This window comes from Taeniopygia guttata, chromosome 2 (genome assembly GCF_048771995.1).
Source record: "Taeniopygia guttata chromosome 2, bTaeGut7.mat, whole genome shotgun sequence".
NCBI classification, from domain to species: Eukaryota; Metazoa; Chordata; class Aves; order Passeriformes; family Estrildidae; genus Taeniopygia; species Taeniopygia guttata.
The window spans coordinates 60,164,458-60,179,254 of NC_133026.1; the positions used below are offsets into that span (position 1 = coordinate 60,164,458).

At 38.7% G+C, this 14,797-nt stretch overlaps 1 protein-coding gene across 2 annotated transcripts in view; it reads right to left on the reverse strand.

Moving 5' to 3' along the window:
* Window positions 1-14,797, reverse strand: part of PIGN (phosphatidylinositol glycan anchor biosynthesis class N) — a 98,025-nt gene that overhangs the window by 37,592 nt on the left and 45,636 nt on the right. For both annotated transcript variants that reach the window (XM_030265393.4, XM_012571485.5), the window contains exon 13: window positions 1,903-1,981. In XM_030265393.4, the coding sequence (XP_030121253.4) occupies window positions 1,903-1,981 (79 nt within the window). The remainder of the gene's footprint in view (window positions 1-1,902; window positions 1,982-14,797) is intronic.

Genomic DNA, 14,797 nt, shown 5'->3' on the forward strand with positions numbered 1-14,797 from the left:
TGGGACTCCTGCTGGATATCAAGTCAACCATCACCTGGCTCCTTCACCATCCTCTCTGGCTACGACAGAAGGTGAATGCCACACAGATAGCACACCTTGAACACCACCTGCTACCAAGCATGCCATTTGGTTTTCCCACAAGCATTTGACTGTAGACATTCCAGTGTAAGTTACTCCCTTAAAAAACAGCCATGTGCTCCTGAAGGCACATTTACACAGTGGGAGGATTATGGATGCAGCTGAAATATGGTCACTCGCCACAGCCTGAAGTATTCCCCGCCTGGGTTTTGATGTCCTCCACTTCAGTAAGTACCTGATACCACAAGCACCAGCAGTGAATTCAGAGACTAAACTGGAATCCCAGATGCATTTACAGAGCAGCTGCTTATAGCTCTCAGGACGTGAATAATATGGAAACAGGAAGGGTTGTACCCAGTCTAATCACAGGTCCCTTCACTCAATACCTCCACTGGGGAGACACCATGATAAAGACCATGGGTTCTCCCACCATGCCATTTGGGTGTGTTTACCCAAAGATGGGAAGCTCATCTGTGTGATTTGGAAGAGTACAGTATCAAGGTGAACATACACAACAAAACTCTTTTATATGTGCAGGTATCCAGTTGGCATTCAACAACAACAAACCCAGGAAAAGGGACAGCAACTACTGAAGAGATCACAAGTCTGCCTGTGTGCAAACTCACCCCAAAAGACATCTATTTTATACAATTATGAGTACATATTTGCAATGCAAATAGTTGCAAGGTTCAGGCAAAATGATCCACACCCCAGGTTCTGGGAATGGAAATACCCTTCTGCATTGCAATACAGAAAGCTGAGGATAACCAAGGCACAGGCACGGGTCTGATGTGTGAGTGATCAAGAGTGAACTTGAACATCTGAAGCACTCAAACAAGTAGTAAAATTTACATATAAGCAACAATACAAAATCACAAGTTCTACTCCTGAAATGCATAAAATGTCTCCTATCAGTAAATATGACAGCTAAGTAGAAGTATTAGGAAACCAAAAAGAAAACTTTCTCCCACAGCAAAATAGATCAATTTATTTAAGCTGAACGGTTTCCAGTTTACAACAAAGCAAGTAAAAATGCATAAAATTGATTTAGCTGTCCTGTGCATAAAATAGTAATTTATTACTATAAAAATCACATGAGGAAAAAAGAACTGAACCCTAACACATAATGTAAGTCTTCCATGTGCCTGGCAGGTTATCTATAATCTTAGATACTCAGTATTTTCCTTTTCATACTTTTTAACGCAGAAGTCAATGACCAAACTAAATCTGTTAAAATGAAAGATTCTTGGTATAATTTAGCTCTACCAATTCTTTCTGTGAACATCAGAATATAAGCATTGGTGAACTGCATCCATCAAGTACTCCGTCACAGAGTGGGTGTTGGCAAATGCTTAGGAAAGTAATACTGGAACTGAGAAGCATAATTCCATGTATGGCTCCCAGTCTAACACACTGAAATGTGAAAGTAAAACAAGCACAGCTAGTTCAGGTAGAAAAAAAAGGATCAGGTAAAGCAGGATCCATGATGAAGCACACTTTTTTTCATGCAACTAGCAGTCTAAGTAGTGCAAACATGAACTACATTCCTCAGTTAATCTCTCAATTTACCCTTTTCTAGTGTGGAAAATAAAAACACACATTGTGTGTCATTATAGTATGAAATAGTAACAAACAGTTTAAGTAGTATGAGAAAAAATACAACAAGTCAGTATTATTTATTAAAATTGATATGAAAATGTAAAATTTTGAAGACTTACAATGGGGTTTTGAGTTAATGAGATGTGTATAATAAGGAAGGAAAAAAGTTTTATTTCTCAGTTACTTTAAAGAAAAAATATTTACATATAGAAAAAACAGACTTACCGCTTCATCATACTTCTGCTGCTCAATATGTAATCTTATTTTTTTTAAAATGTTGATCTGTTCAGAAGCAGAAAGTGGTCTGTGCAACAATATAAAGAGATATTAACATTTCTCCTTTTCACAAGCATAAAAAATTAACTTTGCAATTAAAATAATTATTCTGTAATGAAACCAAAATATTCTGAACTTCATTAGAAGCAATTAGGTAATTGAGACTAATCAATTCCTCTGCATTCATCTTCACATGTGTCAACACAGCTGCTTTTTAACTTATCTCAAAATTGCTGCATTAATAGACATTTCTTTTATGTAGCTGATCCCATCTAATACTGCTGAGAATCAACTCCCTTGCGATTATTGACCATTGCTCTGGACAGGAAGCGTGGCACATATTAAAATTAAGCAATCTAATTGATTCGAATATGGCTGTAAGCAGTTGATAATGATTTGCTCACATTCCACATTAACAGTAGATGATGCTTAACAATCTTCTCTTTGAAAAGTATAACCCTGTCTCCTGTTACTCAAGAAGTTATTAGCTGAGTCCCCAGAGCAGGGAATAGCACAGTTACCTGGCTACACTGAGGTCAGTGATAAAAATCTCTTTGATTTTAACGAACCTGATCACCAACACTAACTGCTACCACTGTTCCCTTACAGAAAGCAGTAACCAGGACAAACAAGTCAGTCAACCAAACTCCACCAAATCAAGGGAGAAGGAGCTACTTCTCCTGTACCATTTTCTTTCCACATTTAGGGACAGCAGCAGGTCTGAGAATCCCAGGCTTACCCTGGATAAGTTATAAGCCATGACACAGTCCCTGTCACTTTTGGCACCACAAAAAACCACGACGGGCCACAGCTCTCTGACAGCCAGGGAACTTGTACTGCAGTTTCCTTCACACCTTCCAGAATCTGGCAGTAGCACAGCACCAGCTCTCAGCATCCACAGGACAAGATAGCCCAGCTACAGCATGCCTACCTACCTCTCTCCAGCTCCTTTACATTCACAACCACCAATCTCATGTTTCAGGTAGTGCCAAATCAGGTCGCTCCAACCATTTAAATCAGCAGCAGCTACCCATGAGGTCACTCAGCTGAACCACGGGGGGCAGGTATGGATTTCATGCAGCTGCTGCATGGAAATGCTCATTCCTGCAGCTCCCAAACAGCCAAGAATCATTTTTGCCTACAACCCGGTTGATAGGCTGATACAGCACTTAACAGATACATCAGCAATACATACACACCATCCTTTGAGCCATTAAGTAGATTGCAAGTATTCTGTGCCTGAACAATCTGAATTTTTATTAGTAGTAACATTCTGGTATATTTTGGTGCTATTTCATTAAGTTCAGAGCAGAGCAGTATCATGCAGGAATTTTCCAAAGCACTGAATAATTGGAACAGCAATTAATCTTACTTTTGGGAAGAGTATTATCTGTAGAGTAGTACCTGTATTAAGAAAATGTTTTTCTCTTTTTAATCTAGAAGTGAATTGAAGGGTGATATTTATAAAGAAGTAGGAATAAAGAGGTCCCATGGAAAAGGAAAAAGGGAAAAAAAGATAATCACAAGGTCATGGTAAGAGTTTGATCACCTTAACTTTAAGGGGAAAACAGATGATTTTAGAAACCAGACTTGAAAAATAGTAAAGTGAATGTTGATTGTTTCTGCACCTTCATGATATGTCTCTATGGAAGCCAACCTTACATCTCCACAGGCTGAGGGCTACAATTAGAAACAATTCTCAAAGGAGGCAAACCAGACCCCAAGCACTGCCTCAAGGAAATCTGTGGCTTTCAGATTTTGTTGTTTGGTAAGTGAAAGGGAGCAAAACATGCATTCAAGGTGGAAGTTTCACCACGTGTAATAACAGTAGGAGGAAAAATAGGAGGAGAAAAAAAGATAGCATTTAGGTAAAAATTTTTAAAAATCTGGAATAAATATTAATAAGCTTTATTTAAGACTTAAACACATTCAAGATGTTCCTATGTTCCCTGTCATATTTTTATTGTTTTACACATACTGTTTTCTATGAATTTTATGCTTGTCATATTCAATGCAAATTTCTTCCAAGACAAAAATCATATTTTACTTCATATCTTTAGTCATTTAGCTGCAACCCACTAATTATCTTTTTATTCTCTCTGAATCATTATATTACTAATGAACAATAGTCTTCACCTATTCCTTCTTAGAAGACGGCACCTAAGATCTCTATACATGGATGGTGTAACAGAATAAAAGGGGTTTTCAAACAGTAAAATTTTGAGCAAGTCAAACACATAAAGCAATTATTTTGTCAAACTGGGTTACTATTGGCAGATGCATTGTTAATTTTCAATAGCTAACATCATAACATATATATTACCCTTACTTCCATATATATAATTTTCAAGAGGTTGAATTTACAATTGTCTAAGAATTGTTTTTGTAAAATTTATTAATTTCACCAGAAACTAAGGACTATTCATATTTAACTATGAAAATGCAAGGAATTATCATTATCTTAAGATATTTTTTATCTCTGTATTAAACAAAAAGCAAAGAAGTGATTAAAGATTTGTTGTATTTTATACCAGTCTAAAAAAGTTACCAAATATGCTGATAATCCCTCAATTCAAGAATGGGCATAGTTCACCATAAGCAATTTAACATCCATTGAGGACACTGATTCACTTCCTGAAGCTGACAAAGTAGATGAGAGCTTTAAAAGAAATCTAGATGTAGCAGAAAGCATAAAGAGACAAAGATCAGCCATGAAGAGAAGTGGAATATTGCCTATGAAAAAAACCCACAGACTTTAGAAATGGTGTTTCTATAAAATCTACAAGACTTAATAAAAACCAAAACCACATGGAAAATATCCATCTGAGAAGTTAAAGCTTGAACTGTTCATAGCACAACTTGATTTTAACTTAAACTATTTTAAAGGTCTCCAGAAGAAGACATTGTTAGGAAATAATAAACTGATCAGTTTTTCCCTGTGTTCTACTATACAGCATCCCAGAGGCACTAGCAAAATTCAATGTATTCTTAAGGTCACTTAATACACACATCCATGCAATATTAATTGTAATAAAATGAATTTACTAAACATTATTAGACAGATTCTCAATTCTAGAAGGAAAACTAGGGGGTGTGTGTCTATGCTCTTGACAGCTACCTACCATCAAAATCCAATTCTAACAAATTCAAGATGAATAGTCTTGCTTCATAAAATCTGAGGTCTTTTTCCATAACACAAAAATACCTGTCCTATTAAGGGGCACACACAAAGAGAATTCAGTCAAGGGACTCTATCCTCCTATTCTTAAAAGTATTGCAAAACACATGCACTGAAAAGGGTAGTACTCAGAGGTTTAGCTTGAAAGAAAAAACAAGAACTCCATGATCACTTAGATTATAAACACACATGCATTCACAATACCATCAGGATTCTGAAGACTTAAGATTACATTCTTCACAGAAAATTATGGTGGTCCTGGAAGAGTAATTTTATTTTCCATTATGGCTATCAGAAATTACCTTCCTGGTTCCACAGAGAAATCACAGCTTCATCCATGAATAAACATTATTAATTATGAAACAAGATGATTGGGCTAATCATGCAAGTGCTTGTAAACTCTCCCTTCTGAGATGTTAGTTACCCTTGTCATAGGTATACCTGACAAAATTAATCTTTCCAGCACATCATTCATGCTTCATATAAGCTAAGCTATTTGACAGCAATTCACAACAAGACTGTGATGAAGTACATTCACCATAGCAATGTCAAAGGGATCTCTCTTTGGCCAATGAGTCTTGTTTATCATCACACTACAGAAATTACCATCCCCAATGGCATAGGTAGCATGCTGCAGAAAAATCAGGAAATAAAAAATCTCAGAACAGAAGGAGATGCCTTGCAAACACATCTGTATCCACTACTGCTAGTTTGTTAATTTTATTATGCCTGGTTATTTGGGTAAAGATTTATGGTAATTTTATTGCACAGTAAATTTTCCAGAATTCTGCTATAAAAAGTAACCCCTTCGTGTCTGTATTAGTTGAACACTTAAAATGCTGCAGATTTAATAATGAAAATTAAGGAAGCACCACAGACCTGTAGATGAAATGTACAAAGAGAAAGACTGAGATCTTTGCCTAGCTCATTGTCAGATGAAAACAAATTAATTTCAGCTGCTTACCTACACAGACTCACAAACCCCATGCACCTGACTATGTCAGCTCATGCATATCTACACCCTTTTATCACTGCCTTTTCACTCTCTCCATCAGAAAAAAAAAAAAAAAGAAAATACCGTGCATCCTACAACTCTTTGAGAGTGGCAAGATTTGCAAAAGACAGTGATCACATTTTTATGACCCTTATCCAGCAGCAAATCAGAAGCAGCTGTTCAGCAGTCTTTTAACTTTTTCATATTGGCTATGTGGGAAATGGGGAGGAAAGCACCTGCTCCTCCTGTTGATGCAAAACTAAAAAGCTAAAGGATTTGGACACATATCCCTAGACTCCTGTGACAACCTCATGATGGAGCAAGGCCATTTAAATATAGCATGATAGGATTTTGTATAGGTGACCTTCTTTTGAACACCACATAAAGCAGAGCTTCTCACAAGCTCTGCTATGAAATTTCTAACTTCAGAATTGTTTGCAGCAAAAGAGCCATCAGACTGACACTGTCCTAACAACTCCAGCAACACCTGCCAAAATACTGAATAATTACAGGTTTTTGTCCTCTTCTCTCAGATACTCCTGGTACCTGAGTAGCTTACAGCCTGAAATAAATCACCCAGGATAAAGTTGCCCATCACTATGGGCACCACCCCCACCCTGCAGAGCATCCGAGGCCTCTGCTATCCAGATACTGCGGGGGGCAGGTGCCAGAGTGCCTCTCCACTCTCTCCCCATGGGAGAAAATTGCCAGCAACACAATCAGCTGAGTTGCCACACACCCCTCTGTGAGAGGGCCATCTGCAGAGCAGAGGTGCCTTCCACTCCAGCAGTTCTGCAAGCAGCTGAAATAGTACTTACAGGAACCACTATTACTGCTTTGATCCTCAAAGCAATAATTTGATCCACTGCTGACAAAATGTCACCTGGAAAATACAGAGGGAAGACTGGCCTGATGTTTTTGAAGGGCTGATATTTAAAAGCAACTGAGCCAGTGCAACAACAGGCTTCAAAAATGCAGTCTCCCATGAGAGCTGCCTTCAAACATTGCCATTGCACAACAGGACAGTACCTGAGAAAGCATCAGGCAGGTTATGGGAGAGTAGAGACACAGATCTGTCTGCACTCAACACTATTAATGTGTCAGAAATACTTATTTCTGTTCTACAACAAATTCACTCCAGTTAGCAACCCATGAGTGCAGAAACTTAATATTGGTGACAATGCAATCACAAACAAACCCAACTTTGTCATTATCCTGTTTCTTGTTTACTTTTCAAAGTAAAAGTCCTACAGTCCTGTAGGAGCAGAATAAAATGCATAAGAGAAAACCTTCCCACTTCATCAATAGCACAGGAAAAGCACAAAGACAATGAATGACAAGTGGTACAAAGACTTGAGTTCATTCAACAAAACATGAAAAAAATTGACCAAATAAATATTTCAAAAATCAAAGTCTGGAACCATGATATTTCCTTTCTTTAAAACTTGCTGTGCAATACAGAGTACATGAGTACATGATGTTACATGGGGCAATGATCAGGAAAAAGAAACCTATTACAGTTCTGTGGACCTCACCAAATTACCTATTTACATGAATTTTAATGTCCAGAAGCCAATTTTTTTCTCATTTTCAAAATGCATTCAATTCCAGTTCTTTAGATGTGCCTTTTCAGAAGAAATAACTGTTTTACAGTATCTGCCAAAGATAGACTGAAAGCACATACTATGAGATAAAGAGACAATCCTTTGCATACATTTTAGTTTTGATCAAAGAGTGAAGCTTCAAAGATTAAACAATTTGATGGGTAACTCAGTGATCCTTAATCTGTTTAGATGGCCTTAATTTTACTTGTTTACTAACATATTGTCAGGTAAGCTGCTAAAAGAGGCAAGTCCTAAAAAACTTCTTTTCATCATTAGAAGATGCATGTTGATTACAGTTTTTTAAAATTACAGCCATAGTTTTAGTATACTAAAGTTATGCTTTTTAAAAGAAAATGTGCTCTACATAAACCTACACTAAAGGGTTTATTACAGCTTCATAAAGCCCAGAACCCACAATATTCCCTTTCCCAACTTAATCTAATCTCTTTGTTCCTGTTGTTCCACTGCCAGGACTTTCAGTTTTGGAGGGTCTAAATTTCAAGTGGCTATCTGTGTTTCTGGATTTTCTGACTACTGTGTTAAATTTCCAGTCAGGTAGTCTAGTTGTAGTAAGTTATCTTTGCAACTCAGTTATCCTTTTTCTTTTAGGAAGCATTAAAAAGCACTGCTGGAACCCCAAAAGAAAGAAAAGGATTATGAAAGTTAATAAGAGGCTCCGGTTTTTAAGTTCTGAGGTTTTTGTTCTTTAAAGCACAATAAAATGAAAGGAGGACACACATTTCCACAAGCCAAAGGTAGCAAAATGTATATTTACTGACACACTGCAGAAGCCCGTCGGTACGTCTATGCTTTTGTATTCATCAGATTCACAAACATGCAGAGGAGGACAGCGGGACACCAGTGAAGCCGCAGGAAATGGTCTGACTGCTAATGCTCTAACCCTGGACTGTCAAGTCTCAGAAATTAAAACAGCCTTTAATATTCTCAAATCAGAATCCCTGATGTAGCATATTCAACAGCATAGTGCCTTAGGATGTTTATGTAAATCCCTTAGATAACAAAGATGAGAGAAAAAGGAGCTGACAACTAAACTGCCAGCTGCCAATTCACTGAACAGAGAAGCAATTAAGGTAACTCGGCTGCACACAGCATATTTTGCATATAAACTACTATGGCAAGAGCTTCAGAGAACCAAAGGCAGAAGGGAGGAGACCACACTCCAAAACTGTCCCTCTGCCCCCCTTAAAGCAGAACTGAGAAGCTGGATGCAGGGATCTGCCAGGGGCAGGGGGTTTGTCCAGAAAGCCATAGCAGGACACGATGCTGCAGCCTTGGAAAGGGAAACTGCTTTTCAGGGAAGGTGGAAAATCCTTGAAGCACAAGAAAGGCACCATTTTTGAAGTCTCTTCTATTTTAGTACTACAGGGGAGGGATATGTGCTGACTGTACATAACTGCCAATGCTGCAAGTGAGTCCTCACTTCTGCAAGATACATGATGATATATGTCAATGACTTATGTATGATTTATGACAATGAGCTGGATCTAGGTATATGCAGTGTTGCGGCTATATAGTATTATACCACAGCTTCTCTTCTCCTCCACAATCCTACACAGCCACCTTAAACCCTAGTGACCATTTTTCAAGCAGCTGCATCCAGAGCAGGCAGCTTGTGCTGTGCTGAGCAAGTACCTACTGGCAGGGCCCCATGGCCACCAAAACATGGGACACCACCCATACTAATCCTAACCAGGAGACCATTGCACATCAAGGAGTCAATGATCCAGATACCCTATGCAGGCCCAGGCCTTGGCCAAGGGACAGACCCAGTCAGCTGGTAGGAACAGAAGAGTCTGCAGGCAAGTCCCACTCCGTAACAGGGATTACACTGCCTGCCTGTCCTCATCTATGTAAGAGCTGCAAGAAGTTCTCATGTGAACCTCCTTTCTGTCTGACAGTAGAAATTATCACCAGGGTTGATTTCTTGATAGAAAATCATATAGCAGCTTGAATGACCAAAACAAGGGAATGCCTCCACAGCCAGCATCTGTGTGGCACCATCAGAAAAGTGATCCCATGCTCCACAAACACAGGGTGCCCAGCATCTGAAGGGACGTACAATTTACTTGCTATCTGTTTTCTTCCATTCATCTCCTATTATTACAACAGCTATTTTATTAAGCTATTGTTATTGGGTTTTTCTTACTGGGATCCAGACAGAGCCCTGTACTCTGCCCCTCACCTCATGCCCCAGAGCAGAGCATTCTCTGTCCATCCCCTTCTACCACCTGCTGTAAATCCTCCCTCACCCTCACTGCACAAAGCCTCACAAGTTCCACGAAAAGGCCAAAAGGATTTATAATACAAGGAAATAGAGAAATATACATTAATCTTGTGGTATTTTATCTTATACACCAGCCTTTTAGCTCCTACTAAAGACTTCACCTACTTCCTACTTGAGAGTAAATCCAATTACATCCAGTCCTCCTGCGCAGAAGCTGCTCCCAGTTAGCTTTTCATGTACAAACTAAAAGCTCCTGAGTGCACTGCTGAAACTCGAGACCAGCAGGATGTCTGCCTTCTAAGAGGATTGCATCCTCTCTGAGCAGCAGTGTGCTTCAGACATGGCCCATTCAGTGAGACAGAAGCCAACATTTTTTGCCAAAGAACAGGCATTGATTTCTCCCTGAAAAGATAATACCTTAACTACTTAAACCGGAGGGCTTTTCGTAAAAAATAATACAAAGCCATTTTTTTCATTTGAGCACTTTGTCTCTACAGCACTGCAGTTCTATTTTTTGATACATATACACGTGTCCTTAAAGCCAAGGGTGGAGGGGAGAGGGCTGCCAGTCTGCCTCCCAACACCAGCAGGCTAAAGGTGCCCACATGCCTAGATTCACACCTTATAACACAATGGGGACAAAGCGGAGAAAGGAAAAGGCTGGCTGACTTTCCAGGGTTTACTTGGAATTGATAGAAGCTGCTGGTCCTTCATCTTGACCACAGGATGAAGGGGCTGGAATCTCTGCAGATAAATCAGTGCCCCTGCTAAATACAAGATCCTCTGAAGACACAAAGCATTCCAACAAACATGCAGGGAGAACAGTCACTATTAGACCATCCTTCCCTACTGCAATATTTTCACCCTTTCCTCTTGGCATTCAATGCATAATGTTTGCTCTTGCAAACATTATCACATGTATCACAAATATCTTACATATTATTATTACCAGTTTTTAAATAAAAGTAATTTATTTAAACAAAACAAGATTAGTGTGTTTCAAAGGATGTACTGACATCTTAAGGAATCCTGCCTTGCTCAGTGATAGAAAAGAAATCACTTACTTGCTTCACTTTGATCCAAATGTCAATTTTGTGGGAATATCTATTATTTAAGTTTTGAAAGGCCATCAGACCGAGGGAACAATGTAATACTGTATCTCCAGTCATCAGAGAAAGGAAGAAAAGAGAAGTATTTGTGCACATGGCAGTTTTTTGAAGTTTCTGTAATCTTCAAAGACACTCTACACTCTATTTTCTTTTCTATCACTGACAAAATACATAATGGCCAATGATGTGGAAAGACTCAGTCTCTACATGATTGATACTTCCTTGCACCAAGTTGATACAAATGTTTAAGGGAATTATATCTCAATTCACACTAGAGGATAGAGCAAAGGAAGGGTTACATTTTTATAGGGTGAGAAGTACATTTTTGTTTAATAAATGTACACTGCACATTAAAAATGCAGCGATTGTCTATATAAATATGCAAGTTATAACTTGATTATGCACAAAAAATAATTATTTGGTATGATTAATATGTAGTATTCAGACAATTAGGTTACTTTAAAAAGGCAGCATAAGGTGGTATGGGATTTTTCATATATGAGAAGATAGCTCAAGTATCTTATTTAAAGTCAAGTTTCTATTTCCTGCTAAAAAAATACCAACCATTATCAATAAAAACTTCAAGACATTCAATAAACAAGCACAGCTAGTGGTAAGCAAGCACTGATTATACTTTAGCTGTTCATCTCTTGGATTTTTTTCTATATGGTGGTTCTTAAGCTACTGCTCCTGCCATCTTACTGTGAGGCACCAGAACCTGACCAGCTGGAAGCACAGCCATCCTTGAAAGCATTGGATACACCAGGACTATGCAAAAGGACTCCTGTGCTTTTGTGTAATTTATTATCTTAAATCTCTTGTACCTGTTGGGACAATACAATTGCACTAATTGGTTAGGCAGATTTTAGGGCAACTCTGATGCACCATTTACTCACCAGACCACCCTGTCCTTCTGACACTTCTTGTAGGATTACTTCCACAGGCCAGACATGCCAACTTTGGGAATGATTTTGCAATAGTAGCATCTGGCCCCTTGGCACACTCATGTTTGAGCTGTGCCAGCTTGGCAGTTGCCCTAAGGTACATCAAATGGTCAGAAAGCTAAGATAGTTCACTATCCTGGACATCAGTTTTCCTCTGTCAGCAATCTTCAGATTTGTCCTCTCACTTCCTTCAAAGCATCTGGTATCTTGGCACCTCCTTTTCTTACACATAAAGGTCAAAGCATTGTGCTTTTCTTCCCAGAAGTCTGAGAAAAGCCTCTGATTTTGCTAAGCAAATGGTTTTTGAAATATGTCTTTTGTAGATGGGAAAAAAACGGTAGGGAGAGAGGAAGTGGGAAGGAAACAATTTTCAGATAATAACTTCTTTCATATATCCAGCTAGAACTGCAGGTAAGTATTCAGTATAAGGAAGTGATACTGCACCTTGCCTTACAGAATAAATTAAAATAAAAAGTAGAATTGGAGCTGAGTTTCTGAAATGTATTCTCAACAGTTTCACAAATAGCTTCAAGACACACTTTTACCCAGATATGTTCTTTGATGAAGGCACTTCCATAAAACAAAAATGGCATTACTGGCAGCCAGATACATCCTTATTAATAGACAGAGCTATCCAAACTCTAACCCACCTCAAGTCTGGTCAAGTAGACACTACTGAAGTTTCTATCACATAGCACAATGATCAGCTCCATCCTCCTCCTTCTCATCATTATACACCTGACAGATGGATTTCAGAGAAAGATGCAATTTAGATCCAAGTAGGAAAGGGCACATATCTACTGGCCTCCTTCATTTCCTGTCCACTGTGCCAGCCACACTTCTGCTAGGGATGAGATTCCCTGTGGAAATCAGAAGCTTTGTATCAATTCAATATTCTTCCTCTGTTGCTAACACTTTCAAAATAGGCTTATTTTATCCATAAATATATATGTGTATACTAGCTTAATGCTTTTGGTGCAATATAGTCAACATACAACTCAAACACTAGCTTTTGAATTGTTGCAGCAGAAAGTCATGAACAGTTTTCTACTCACTCAGTAAAAAACCACCTGAAAATCAAATGAGAAAACAAGATTTTTCCCTCAGAATATAAAACCAAACATTTTAATGCTATTTCTGACTGAAAAAATTAAGTCCAGGTTAAGTTTCTGTTAAGCTGCAATTTCTACAGAACACATTGTTTGTGAATATATCTTTTCCTCTCCCCTACTCTGAAAACATCATATTCATTAGTACTTGCACCTCTAAAAACAGAATGCCTCAATCTGAAATTCTAAACTCAGATTTCTTCTGGAGCTCATATCTACATTTCTATTATACAGACTTTATTCAACTACATCTTTAAATAATTTAAGAAATTCAGTTCTCAGAGATATGTTTGTTCATTTTCAGGTCATCAAGTTGCTGAAATAACACAAAATCTGTAACAGTCACAAAAAAGAAAGCATTTAAAATTTTCTACATAACTCCATGATTCCAAAGCACTTCAGACATGAATTACACTTCACTAACCTCCGATAAACTATGAAGGAAAAAAGCATTATATGCTGGAGCAGACACTTTCTGAGCCTCAAGTTACATATTTCAGGCACTAGAAGGATTAAAAAAGAGTATAACTCCTTTGTACAGCAACTGAAAATGAACAGAGGTAGAAGAAGTTATTTGTGTCGGAATAAAAGGACAGCAGTGCAGACACATGGCACAGAACTGTGCTCAGCTGCAGCAGCAGCTAAGGCAAACCATAGGTTAATACAGATCAGGGGTCAAACCTGATATTAAACCTGGGCTGACAACTCCCCAAGAGCATAGAGCATACAGCTCTGCAGAAGCACAACCTCCATACAGCTACCAACGACTCTGAAACACAGCACAGCACACCAAGACTTCTCTTGCTCTGGACAGGAGGTACGTGTCCCCACCTCTGCATTTTTTAACTTCTCCTGAAAAGGTAACTATACCCTTCTACACCCTTTATCTACCACCAAGAAAGTGTCTCAGCAAAGACAGCAGAAGGGGATGTATGCCTTTGCCTCTCTATCGCGTTCAGATTCAGGCATAATTTGTGTGAAGAACAGATCTGGTTTGCCTTATACTAATTCATCAGATCATGCAACTGCAGCAGAAGTTCAGGCTTGTGTTCATTGTATACGCACTCAGTTATCTGCATGTGAAAGGGGGGATGGATCTATAGACAGGTCATGCCTAAAACTACCTTCGGTCTTCCTTTGGTTCCTGCAACCTGGAACACTAGGAAGTTACTCATCTATTTAAAAATAAGTGTGTGTTCAACCACTTCATCCCAGCTATTAATAAAAGGTTGGACAAGACCCCTTGGTAGCTTCCCAGACATAAGCCAAGTTTTGAAAGTCAAAGAGAGCTGTGAAGACTAATCAGAAGGTGGCCAAACTACTCCCAGCACACTGTGGGTGATTATTTATGTTAGTGTGTGACCATCCATGGTATGAGTCTTTTTCTACTTTCCTAGTATGAATAAACAGCATCATCTTCAAGCAACAAATAAAGTCTTCATCCCCACAACATTCCTGTAAGGCATTTCACTGTGGTAATGGATTCCCTGGCTCCCCTACCCACACTGGCTGCTCTTCAAGGCTGACAGATGCCTTGCCACAACAGATCCTTGGCAGGTGATTAACAGCATGCCAAACATAGGATCTTAGCTAACTAACACAAAGTTTTGTGCATGTATAAGCCTTTAGACACAAACCACCGACCAAGTCTGTAACCAGCT